This window comes from Orycteropus afer, unplaced genomic scaffold (assembly GCF_000298275.1).
Source record: "Orycteropus afer afer isolate SDZICR_OR568_19922 unplaced genomic scaffold, OryAfe1.0 scaffold00034, whole genome shotgun sequence".
NCBI classification, from domain to species: domain Eukaryota; kingdom Metazoa; phylum Chordata; class Mammalia; order Tubulidentata; family Orycteropodidae; genus Orycteropus; species Orycteropus afer.
In genome coordinates, this window is record NW_006921621.1 from 991,207 (window position 1) to 1,004,430 (window position 13,224).

General features: G+C 38.5%; 1 protein-coding gene across 1 annotated transcript in view; it reads right to left on the reverse strand.

Annotated features, from left to right (window-relative positions):
• Nucleotides 1-6,804: 6,804 nt before the first annotated feature.
• The window catches only part of FBXO9 (F-box protein 9), a 32,309-nt gene continuing 25,889 nt past the window's right edge, over nucleotides 6,805-13,224 (reverse strand). Inside the window, exons 8-12 of the mRNA XM_007936277.1 lie at nucleotides 12,953-13,071; nucleotides 12,670-12,760; nucleotides 10,948-11,041; nucleotides 9,256-9,407; nucleotides 6,805-6,913 (exon numbers count right to left, since the gene is read on the reverse strand). Of these exons, the coding sequence (XP_007934468.1) occupies nucleotides 6,805-6,913; nucleotides 9,256-9,407; nucleotides 10,948-11,041; nucleotides 12,670-12,760; nucleotides 12,953-13,071 (565 nt within the window). The remainder of the gene's footprint in view (nucleotides 6,914-9,255; nucleotides 9,408-10,947; nucleotides 11,042-12,669; nucleotides 12,761-12,952; nucleotides 13,072-13,224) is intronic.

Here is a 13,224-nt window from a genome sequence, read left to right on the forward strand (position 1 = left end):
AGGTCTGGAATGGCTGAACAGACCTTCTGTTTTGCTTGAGTCTACTGCAGGCAGAAAGGAAGAAACACAACCTTTCATAAAATTGGTGGTCCTTGAACTAACGTTTCCAAGGACAAGTTTGGGCATTTGCTTTAATTTTATTTTGTACTCTTTTGTGCCTCCTCTCCCCTCCTGGTCAGTAACTTGGGTTCTGTGGACTTCTCAGGGTTTCTTAACGGTCCCAATTTTCTCTCGACTCTTCTAAGCCAATTGCTTAGGCCCTTCCAGCTACCCCTCCTGAACTGCTCCTGGGTAGAACTGGGAAACCATTGAAATTTGCTCTACATACTATCTAGGCTTTCCTATGATCTTCTACGGATTTCATTCTGCCTCAGCATCACTACCTCCACTTCCCCTAAGCTACCCAAAGGCTAGCGCTGCTGTATACTTCCACATTTTTGCCCATATTAAGCAATTTCATCCATTGGTTGAAGAGGAGCAGGGGGTAAATATGCAGCACACATGCCTCTGTCCCTAGTCCTGTGCCTAGAGCACAATCCTCATATCACTAAACATCATGGCACACCTTCCTGCTGAGTCTACCTATACTCAGCACTTCAACCCTTTTCAACCAGCACTTTAGGCAACCACTACCAATTGGTTAAATCCAATCATTGATTTGACAAGTTAAAGCTTAATTGCCATAAGATAAGGAAATTTCTGGCATAAATTGCTCAGTGGATGTAAGTGACAAGAACACTCTTAGCATATTTGTTTTTTCTCCACAGATTATGACTTTTTAATCTTTCTGGGGGCTCCCAGTCATTGGTCCCTCTTTAGTACAGAGGTATCTTCCCTGCCCACTTCTAAGGGTTACAGTTCTTTTAGATAGTCCTCCATAATAAGGGGGAAGAAAGGGAGCTTCTGTTAAATGTGATAAAAAATATTTGAAAGCAGATACTGTATGCTTGCACAACTTGGTGAACATAATATCACTGAATGGTACATGTGAAATTGTTGAAATGGCAATGTTTTGAGATATAGAGGTACACATATGCATATATGATATATATATATATGAGATATATTATATATATATATAAACAAACCAAACTTACTGCTGTGGAGTCAGATCTAACTCATAACGACCCTTCCTTGGGTTTCGGAGGTAGTATCTCTATGGAAGTTGATTGCCCAACCTTCCTTCCGAGGAGTGGCTGGTGGGTTTGAACATCCATCCTCCTGGTTAGCAGTCAAATGCCTTAGGCACTACACCACCAGAACTACCTTGATAGATATATATAATATATATATATTAAACCACAATAATAATAATAATAATAAGGTTGGTTATATTTCCAGAGTTTGAGGAAAAGTTAGTCTACATAGAAATGCCATTTTGTTAGAAAGAAGCCTGTGTTGCTGATGCAATTTCCATACTAACCCCCTTCAGTGTGCCCCCCCCCACACACACAGTGTCTGGCATCAATTGGCATTCTTAGGGTAAATAGTCTTGCCTGCTTTTCTGAATCTCCATTCTGCCTTCAAATGTCTACTGGACTTGGAGGCAGAAGGCGCAAATACGGAAGCTCAGAGTGGATTTAATAGTGATGCACCAAGTCCTCTGCCGCATTGGGCAGAAGACGGGAAGAGGGACTCGGGGTCTCACAAATAGTTAGCACAAACAGTGCTTGTTGCTCATCAAATGGAGGCAGACTGGCCCTTCTTCTGACCCTCTCAAAACTCCTTTGCCCAGATTTGTAACCTCAAGATCCCATTGTTATTCTTTCCAAGCAGAGAATAGTCAGTTTCCCTCAACAGCCAAGACAAACTGGACAGATGAAAGCTAGTAGAGAAAACTGGAATTTCTTAAGTAGTTATTAAAGAGTTTAACATGGTAGGAGAGTTGAGAATCTCAGGATGCCATTTCCCTTTGGAAGTTGTTGCTGAGTTCTGTCAAGTGTGTTCTGACTCATAGTGACGCCACGTGACAGAGTAGAATTGCCCCAGAGAGGTATTTTTTTTCTTTACATGTTATTTATATTGTTGTTGTTGAGACTACACACGGCAAAACATACATCAGTTCAACAGTCAACAATTTCTACATGTACAATTTAGTGACACTGATTACATTCTTTCAGTTGTGCAACCATTCTTACCTTCCTTTTCTAACTTGTTCCTCCCTCATTAACATAAACTCATTATCATGTAAAGTTCCCATTTAATCTCTCAAATTGCTATTGTCAATTTGATCCCATATAGATGGTTCTTAAAAGAGCATAATGCTCAAGGCATACATTTTTTTACTAGTTAAGCTAAACCATTGTTCAGTTTTAAGAAAACTTTAGGGGATATTTTCAGTTAAATTTCAAAGATTACCTCAGGGCAATAGTTTCAGGGGTTCATCCACATTTCATGAAAAGTAGAGTCCATGTACATTTGTAATTGTTCTACACTTCCCCCCTTTTGATCAGGATCCTCCTATGGAATCTTTGATCAAAATGGTCAGTAATGGTAGCTAGGCACTATTCAGTTCTGGTCTCATGACAAAGGAGACAGTTTTTCATGGAGGCAATTAGCCAAACATTCCATATCTTCCTCCTGTTCCCAACTCTCCTTCTTCCTCTGTTGTTCCAGATGAATAGAGACCAATTGTTGTGCTTTGGATGGCTGCTTGCAAACTTTTAAGATGCCCATAGGCTTTTCTTAGCTATAATCTCTATGGAGTTTTGGCTTTTTTGGTTTTAATTTTTACGGAAGCATATTGCTGGGCCATTTTCCTGTGGAGCCACTGGGTAGGTTTGAACCACCAATATTTAGTTAGCAGCTGAGACCTTAGTCAATGAATCACCAGGACTCTTTTCATTTTGGATGCATGCATTAATTCTTAAATCTTATCATTTGCAGTTTTGAAAGCCAATCAGAGGATCTGGGGTGCTCCTATGTGGTTAAAGCACTTAGCTGCTAAGTAAAAGGTCAGTGGTTCAAAACTACCAGTAGCTCAGGGAGATGAGGTAGTCTGCTTGTAAAGATTTACAGCTTTGGAAACTCTGTGGGGGCAGTTCTACTCTGAACTGTTGTTGTTGTTGTTGTTATGTGCAGTCGAGTCAGACCCGACTCATAGCAACCCCTCCTTGGGTTTCCGAGGCATTATCACTACAGAAGTAGATTGCCCCATCTTCCTTCCAAGCGTGGCTGGTGGATTTGAACCGCCAGCCTTCTGGTTAGCAGTCAAGTGCCTTAGGCACTATGCTACCAGAGCTCCCACTCTAAACTAGAGGGTTGCTATGATCAGAATCTACTTGATGGTGCTGGGTTTGGTTTGATTGGTGCTTTCTCTTACAGGCAAAACCCTGACTCCCCCAGCAGTGACCACAACAAAGAGTAAAGTCAAAAATTTAAAAACCTAGGTCAAGTGTGCCACCTAGTGGCAAAAGCATGTCTTCATTCATTTCTTTCAGTAAAAGTTGTACTGAGCAACTATGAAGTATGTGAAGTGCTTTATGGGGATTATCTTCTTTAATATCCACAACACAGAGGCCTTTAGCAATGAAGGATTAACAAGAAATGGTCCCTGTCCTCAAAGAGCCCAGAGTTTGGTAGAGGGAGATTGACATGCAAAAATAAAAATACAATGTAGTGTGATAACTAGTAGAGGAATGAACAAACTCAATTCCAACTCCCAGCACCCCCTTTGGGTTTCCAAGGTGGTAAATCTTTATGGAAGTAGATTACCCCCCATCTTCTTTCCATGGTCAAATGCATTCGGGATTGCGTTCCCAGAGCTCCTTTTAAGTACTAGAATAGTGCCGGGCATTCTGGAAACACAGACAAGGTATACCTTTCTAGTGGAGCCAAACAAAGTGTTACTGATGAGCTCGGCCTAAGAATAGTCGCTTACCTATTCCTGTGCCCAATTACACAAGGAGAAAAACCGTGAGGATTGGGTTTGTGCAGAAAACCCATGAGGGTTGCATTTGGTACAAATCTTCCATTTACTCTCACTTGTTGGGATGTGTCCATGGTCTAAGGCTGTGCTGGCAGGCATTCGCTTGCCACATGTGGCTTTTGAGCATTTGAAATGTAACTAGTCTCTTGAGAGATGTGCTATGTGAATTACACACCAGATTTCAAATACATAGAATGAAAAGTAAAACTCAGTAATTCTTAATATTGATTGCATGTTAAAATATTTTAGATATATTGGATTGAATATATTAAAATGAACTACACCTGTTTTTACTCTTTTCAGTGTGTCTCTAGAAACTTTATTGTTACATGTATGGCTCAGTGTATTTCCACTCCATTGGGAATTATATTTGAGTTTTCATGTTTCGTTTAGACCTGGGCTTCATGTCTAGCTCTGGCTATTTTTGGGTTTTGGAGTTAGCTTTTCTGCACTACTAATCAGAGCAACCATGGGCAAGCTTATTTTAGCCCTCTTAACCTCAATTTTCTTACTTATAAAATGGGGACAATACCTATGTTTTGTGAGGATTCAGTGAGATAATCCCTATAAACTGAAGCCTTTTGCCCTGCACTAGTTAAGCTTATTGAGATTTTACACGTGTGCTCATCTCCTGGGGACTTCTTGATAGAGGCAGAGGTGGGGATTCCACACGTTGATGCTTATGAGAACATCTGGGCACAAGCAGTTCAAGCAGGATATGAGGTGTGATTTCTAGAAAATTTTTTTATGAGTTAAAAACTGCTGTCAGGTTTCCATAGTACTGGCTTCTATCATGTTCAGATAGAACAAGGGAGGGACACTTCTGAAATTATGAAGTTTTTGTGGCAGGGTTTGCAGAGAACATTATGGGGGAAAGGGTTGCACAGCAGAAAAAAAAAATTCCTTCTGGAGGGTAAGATGGAGGAATAGGCAGACAAGCTACACAGACCCTCTTCAATAAAGAAAAGAGAAAACAATTGACAGAGATACAGAAGATAATCCGGGGCCCTGAGCTTTGAAAGAACTATTCAGAAGTGGATTAGGCACCAATTAGTGGAAAAACCTGAATGAAAACAGTGAGTATAGAGATGGTCAGAGCAGTGGACTGTCAGCTACTCTGATGGGACCAACAGCCTAAATACTTCCAAGTGGTGTTGGGACCTGAGAATTGACCTAAAGATCAGCCCTGGTCACCAAGGGCTGCAGGGACAACTGGGCTCATGGCCTATGACTAGGGAGGGAAATAGCAAGGAGGGAGACAACCTGAGCTGTGCCTTTCTGCTGTCCAGAGGATGCAGGCATTTTGTTTACAAGTGGCAACCTTTTTGGATATTTAAAGTGACCGAGGGTGCAGCCATTTTGAATCTTTACAAGTGGTGGCCATTTTGGATTTTAAAGTGACAGCACTATCATTCAGATTCCAGGGACCTAAGAATAGGCTCTGTTTGCCAAGGATAGCAGGGACATATGGGAGGCTGACAAAAGGAAAGGAGACAGGTGGTGAATGTGTAAGTGCTGCCAATTAGCAAACAGAGGAGCATAGCACAGTACCCTGCTTATGTAGATAACATACAAAACAAAGAAAATGAAAATCATGGGCAAGTCACACCAACATGGAATCACCAATTAAATATAAACACAAAAACATCACAATGCCTGGGAGACAAAGAGCATCACAGTCCACACAAAGCAGCAAGATAAAGAGGAAAAAACAAGGGACCAGGATACAGACCCAGAACACATCCCCGAGGAAGATACAGCATTGGAACTCCCTGATAAGGAATTCAAAAGAATTATATTTAGGTATCTTCAACAAATTGAGAGAAAGATCAAGGAAAACACTAATAAAATTGAGGGAAACACAGAGTGTTCACCATGTGAATGATCAGAATTCCCAGGTGTATAGTAGAGCTGACAAGAGGCAAGGTTATGGTCATTGCTTGGTCACAGCCCGCTACCCAGAGGGACCGACAGTAGTGAGTTTGGTTGTTTTAGTTAATCGTATTGTTACTAAGGGGGATAGAGGTCCTTTCAAACAAAGGTAACATGCAGTTTACTAAGTGGCTGGTTCTCTCCCAGCATTCATTCTGGTTAATTAGCGTGGGCCAGGGTTTATACAATCCTGTTCTTTTCCAAACATAAGTGAAAGTCAGGTAGTTGATCTTGCTAAAGAGATCTTGTCCTGAGGGCTTCACTCTTTCCTGCTTAATGCCACACACAAGATGCCTAGGCGAGGTTGGAGTGCAGGTATCTGTAGTGTGTAGCTGCATATAAGGACCAATGATGGCAGAAGTAATGAGTATTAAGCCTTCCCTGGCTACCTTAGTGCTGTTTTATCTATTAACTATTCTGACATTTTTAAAAGGCTACCCAAACACATTTTCTTGAAAGAAAACATTTATTTATGATCTTTATTGGTCAAAAGTTTTAAACAAATGCTGAACAGTTTTTCACATTTTGAGCCTTGAGTGCACAGTGTCATGCGTGAGATAAATGCATATCCAGTGGAGCTCTTCCCTGACGCAGCGAAATATCAGGATGATCATCAGGCAGAAGACAACTTACTTGACAGAAATCTGCTCCTATATCTGCTTGAAAAAACAATAGGATTTGCACCCCCTATTAAGGTTTCCCACAACATAAATGTGCTTAAACAACTTATACTCTTAATTTGAAAACAGAATACCCAAAAATTAACTGTCCCTTTAAATAAAAAAAATAATCAATTTATATTCTTCTTAAAAGAACCTCAACAATTTAAAATAAGTTCCAATTCCATATATATATACATACATATGTACATTTATAACTTAAGTGCTCTTTTGCTCTCTATACTTTTATTCATGCAACAGTAACAGAGGAATGGACATGAAGCTCTACAGAGGCCTCTCTGAGAAAGCAGTGTAGCTTCTCACTCTGGCGAAGAACAAGGGGGTGTACATCTTGTCAATCTCAAAAGCAGTGACTGCCGTCTCCCCAGTTGATCTGGAATGAAAGCACAAAAAGGACTAGTTACACAGAAATTTCTAGTTACTGAAAATCCTTTCACAATTTTGTTTGTGGGGCCACATTATTTTACGCTTTAGTCTTTTTGATTTTTAATTATCTCAGTAAATCCTAAATAATACAGGTATGTTGTTAAAAAAAAAAAAAAAAAAAAAAGTAATAGAAAATTTATAAAGAAATAAAAAAAAAAACCAGTTCCCACTGAGTCTATTCCAATTGATGGCAACCCCATTTGTGTCATATTAGAATTGTGTCCCACAGGGTTTTCAACAGCTAATTTTTCAGAAGCATTACCAGGCCTTCTGTATGAGGCACCTCTGGGTGGAACTGAACCTCCAACCTTCCAGTTAGCGGATGAGTGCTCAAGTGGCTGCATCACCTAGGAGCTCCTTCTAAAGAAAAGCCGCTCATAATCCCATCACCATACAGCCACACGAAATACTTTTAGTGTTTGTTTTGTCCTAGCACCTCATCTCTTATCCAGCTTTCTGACTGAAATGTTGCTCTGTAACTCTGCTTTTCTCATTTACCATTATACCATGTGCATATCTCCATATCATTAAATATTCTTCAGACATGAAAAATATTTCACTGCCTGCTTGTACCACAGTCTACTTACTATTTTCACTATTTCTTTGAGTTACGTTGCTTCCAGTATTTGGCAATTGAAATTGTCCTCCAAACAGACTGTTGAAGGTGGAATTACTAAGTTAAAGTTTATAGACATTTTTAAGACCCTTACCAAAACGTGTTTCAAAGACTATACCAACTATATTCCTAGAATAAAAAAACCCATTGGCGTTGAATTGATACAGACTCATAGCGACCCTATATAAAACAGAGTAGAACAGCCCCAAAGGGTTTCTAAGACTGTAATCTTTATAGAAGCAGACAGTCACATTTTTCTCCCATGTAGTGGCTGATAAACTCGAACCGCTGACCTTTCAATTAGCAGCCGAGCGCTTAACCATCGTGGCACCAATACTCCTTATTCTATTCTGAGACTAGAGTTTAATAATTTCATAGTCACATGATCAACAGCATGACAGGCAGTGGAAAAGCAGGTGTCAAATTATACTATCAGTGTTTTATTTAAACTTTTTCCCAAATAAGGAGAAATAAACAAATGCTGAAAATTCAAATAATTTTATGAGTATTAGAAGGAAGTAGAAGGAAGTCAACGCCATCACCAGCAGCTACAATGATGCCTTATCATAATGTCCTTTTTTCTCTTAGAACACAATGATGTGTTGCTCTTCTAAGGTGTGACACATTAGCTCCAGCTATCATCCATTTGCTCTGTTGTACTTCTGAGTTTAGTTTCTTTCTTTAAAAAGGGAAAAAAAATTCCATTGCACCAGAGAGAAACAAAAAGGAGACAGTAAGACTGGCAGGCAAGCCTGAAAAGAAAGAAAACTGTTCTTCTCAGATGTCAGGACCTTCCGAGTGAATGGGGTAAAGTTATTTGTATGGTAGAAACGTGACCAAGAAAGTTTTCAACCATGTGTTCAAGGTTGTGAAGTAGGTTAACAGAAGCTGACCTCAAAACCTGTCACTCAGAATTCTGGGTCCAATTGGAACAGTCTTAGCCAAACACCAATCAACTTTTAAACCTAACTACAGCTAACTTCAGTAGCCATGCTAACAGGTGTTTCACTGCCGAAATTAATTTTTTATTTTAATTTAATTAAATTAACTTAATAATTCTCTACTGCTCCTTTCTCATACACACTCCTCAGTTATTATTCCATACAGGTGAACCCAATCTCAGGATCAAAGGGTTTGAAAAAGGACATGTAGTAATATATTTGGTTTTGGAATATATGAGGTTACATTTTTATCATATTTGCTTTCCTAATTATAAATTTATTAAAGTCAGTGTACAATCCCTGAGGCTACATCAAGTGGTAATAAAGTGAAAATCTTAAGATTGAAATGCTAAAGAAGAAAAATGATCTGGTATTTTAAACCTGCCTTGAATAATAAATCAATGAATAAGCAATGCATGGACAGCTTAGAGTTGACTAGTACCATTCCACTCATGGAATAATTTTATGAGTTTATTTTCATTTCCAAAGTGGTTGTACCCCACTCACAATCTCTTTGGCACTGTGTGAGGTCCAGCTGCTTCATTTCCTCACCCATGCTTATCGTCTTTTTCACTTTGGCCATTGTTTTTGGTTTGTAGTGGCACTGCTTTGCTTGTGATGCAATGCTGACGCCAAGGAATTCAAATCATATCTGAGCATTTCCTAAGCCTGATGTGAATGAAGTACACATTTATTCTTGTAACCTTGGCATTGTTTAGCATATTCACTTACTTGTAGGTAACATGACAAGAATGATGTATCCAGATGAGTTTGTTGAACCTCTGGTGACCACTGGAACACAGCTGTAGCCCCACATGAAAACTCTGTTCTGCTTCTTGTACAGGGACACGACGAAAATACCTATATTTGTAGTCGAGTGGTTTCTGTAAAAGAAAAGGTTCCTAAGCTCTAGTGAATCTTGCCTGCATGAGATTGACGCTAACAGTAATATCTGCACACAGTTGAAGAGTTGCCTTGGGTATCAAATGAGAATGTGCAGCAAAGTGCCTTGAAAAATGTGCAGTACTCTACAAATTTAAGGATTTCCCCCATCACTGTCATCTCAATTAATCATCACAGCCACTCACATGTTAAACGTGATCACATTTCCATTTACGACCCAAGGAGGTCAAAGGAGTTAACCAAAGTTACATAGCAATTGGTAGCAGAGCTGGGAACTGAAACTTCTGTATTCTAACTCTAAGACTACTACTTCATTTTATTAGGAAAGTTTTTTTTTTTTTTTTTTTAAAGAGTGAAAGTAATACATTTGTGGAAGCTGCAGCAAAAGCAGAGTACTAATTTATCTTTTGAAATAACAGTAAAACAAGCAATTAGATAGAAACAGATGTGAAAAGGTTCATCAGTGTCACATTTCTGCAAACAGTATTGCTGAAAATATAAAAGTGTAAATACTATGGTTGGTTTCATTGTATCTTATTTTGGAGAGGAAACTGGTAGTCTACATGGGAGTTCCTCAACTTTGTAGTATTAGATAAAACCTACACAGCTAGTGCCTCACCATTTCCCCAATTCTGATCTTAGGAAACACATGGCCAAGGCCACAGTCACAGCGACTATCTCTGCCAATCAGACTGCTGCCTCAGAGTCTAAGAGCCTACCCTAGAGAGGCAGAGAAAGCAGCAACAGATGGCTGCAAGGCGGTAGGACTCATAGATGAAAGCCTGCCCTAACTACCTCGACATACATGATGCTAGAGGGGAGTTTAAGGGAAATATCTTTAAAAAAAAAAAGAGAACAAGAACCGTACTATATAGTAGCAATGGGCACTTATTTACATCAACTACCTCACAACTGATTTACTGGGTATATATATGACAACTTTTAACCATGACTGGAAAAATATACATGGAGACAAGTTATGAAATAAAATATGGCCCTTAATCTGTTAAGAGCATTTAATGAACTCAAGGATGTAATAATATCAGTAACCATATTTTTTAGCATTTTCTTCCTGGTAAAAACAGGAAGGAAAAAAATTATCTTACTTTAGCTTATTTTCTGTAGAAATTGAAGTTCTCCGTAAGAATATACTTATGAAATAATTATTTATACGAGCTAATTTAGGAGGGAAATCCTTTATGATTCTACATAGGAGCAACAACAACAAAAAAAATTAACTGAATAATTTTACTAGTTACTATATAGGAAATTGCGGTTTTACATTTTCACGGATTAAAAAAACTGAGCCAGAAAAGGAAATGCTTTAGTGAAAAATAAGTAACTTAATGCAGTAATGAAAATAACCACAGTTCAGACAACCCCCAGCTCTCTTCAGAGATAAGTCAACATATATTTGTGCAAAGTATAAATCATGAAGTTTTTCTTTTTTTCCCAATCTTTTCTAATCAAGGATGCTTAAATGAACAGAGTATTAAATTAAGAAGAGAATAGCATACTCACTTCTTCTTTTTTCTTAGTTATCACAGCAAATACTTTGGTCTGATTGTCTGCATCCTGTGACAAACGATAATGGCCCAGTAGAATTGCATCAGTTCTGAAACAGAAAAAACACATTTCCTCAGAAACCCAATGGGGGTTGCTATTGAGTCAGAAACAACTCAATGGCAGTGAGTTTGGTTTTAAGCAGTTCTACAGATTTAAGTAATGGACTGTAACAGTGTTTACTCAACTCTCCTAAAAAGAATAGCTAGGATGTGAGCACACAATACAGATTCTATGGCTGCAAATATCTTCCAAAGTAGAATCTCTATGGAGAAGCCCATGTATCTTTATTTTCAACAAGTGCCCCCAACATTGCTTTTTCAGTCATTCAGTATTAAATCAGAGCAGCATTGGGCTACATTAGCCTGCAAGTAACCATATAAAATGTGGACTGAATAGAAAGCTACAGAAAAATAATACCTAGTATTTCTAGTTCTTAAACGAGGAACAATGGACTGAGGCTCCTCAGGGGTTGTTAACATCATCACATGGCCATCAGGAAAGAATCTTATATACCTATATAAAAAGAAAGAGAACACCAAAAACCACCACACACATACAGTATAAAGCATGTCCTCATTTATCAATACCTAAATGTATTCATAACTGTAGAATCAAAATGGTATATGGATTTCATTTTACTGGGATCCACAGACTTCATCTTATGTACTCTGGTCATGCTGTCAGAAGGGACCAGTCCCTGGAGAAGGGATATCATGCTTGGTAAAGTAGAAAGTCAGTGAAAATAGAAATACCAAGGGTCAAAGAACTAGCAAAACATCATTAAAACAAATGTGACTGACGAACTGTGAGGTTGGCAATAAAGAACTAAAGACATTTGATCATCTTTCTTCAAGGGAACTGTTGACTTTTAGTTTCCTTCACTGAATAAAAATAAAAATAAATTAAATACTGTTCTATTAAAGATCTGTGTTTTCCCCAAAGCATTAATTAATGTCAAACAAAAGTGAGCTTTAATAATAACACACAGTGATTAAAAAAAAACCCTCTACTTATTTCTCAGTAACAGTAATATTTAATGAATAAGGCTGAATTCAAGGAGATACTACACGATTTAAAATCAGGAAAGGTTCAAGGTTGTTTCTTTTCACCATACTTATTCAATGGAGAAAAGACTGAAGTCGGGGATTTCATTTTACTGGGATCCAAAGACTTCATCTCATGTACTTTGGTCATGCTGTCAGAAGGCACCCGTCCCTGGGGAAGGACATCATGCCTGGCAAAGCAGAGGGTCAGTGAAAAAGGGGAAGATGCTCAATGAGATGGACTGACGTAGTGGCTGCCAACAATGGGCTCAAACAGAGCAAGGATTGTGAGGATGGTGCAGGACAGGGCAGTTTTTTCATTCTGTTGTACATGGGGCTGCTATGAGTCAGAAGCAACTCAACAGCACCTAACAAGAGTAACAAGGATAAATAAAACCTTGTATGTTACTTGAAAAGGTAAATGACAAAAACAAGAACTCTAAAATGCAAAATATTTCTTAAAATTTAGAGGCTATGAGGAATTATTTATATTAGCCTTAGTTCTTTGAGTGCAATTCCTATGATAAAAACATTGAGAGCCATTTTACAGATGAATGCAAGAGGAACAAAGAACAAAGGTTAACTAATACTTGGAGAGAGAATTTTTCACTCACTCAGTTTACTACAGTTGTACCTGTAATAGTCCACTTGGTGCCAGGCTCTATAGAAACCATCAAGCGACTGTTCTCCTTGGCGAATGTATGTTGTTTTGCTGATATAGACTCCTAGAGAAAAGAAAGGGATTTTTAAAAAACGAGACTCTAATAAAAAAAAAAAACCTTTTAAAATGGCAATCATACGCTTCTAGTTTTACTCTTATTGTGGTTTCCCCTAAATGTTATCACTAAAGTCTATAAAACATAGAAATTGTGTTATTTATCAAAATCAGCATTACAGATCATTATTTCTCAACTTACCATCAAATCGAACACGAGGTCTTTCTAAAAACATCTCTCTCCAGGATGTATATGGAGCAAGTTTAATACAGCTTCTGCCCCAGACTTTCAAGCAGGCCAAACGCCATATTTCAGGGTCTCTAGGTAATAAAAGCACATCCATATGCACATAAGAGGATAAGTCCTTGTATGCAGACATAAAAAATATTTCTATCAGTCATCTTTTACTTAGCAAGTATTTGTTGAGCCCACCACTTGACTGTCATTTTGTTGGACTGTGGTGGCAAAGGCAA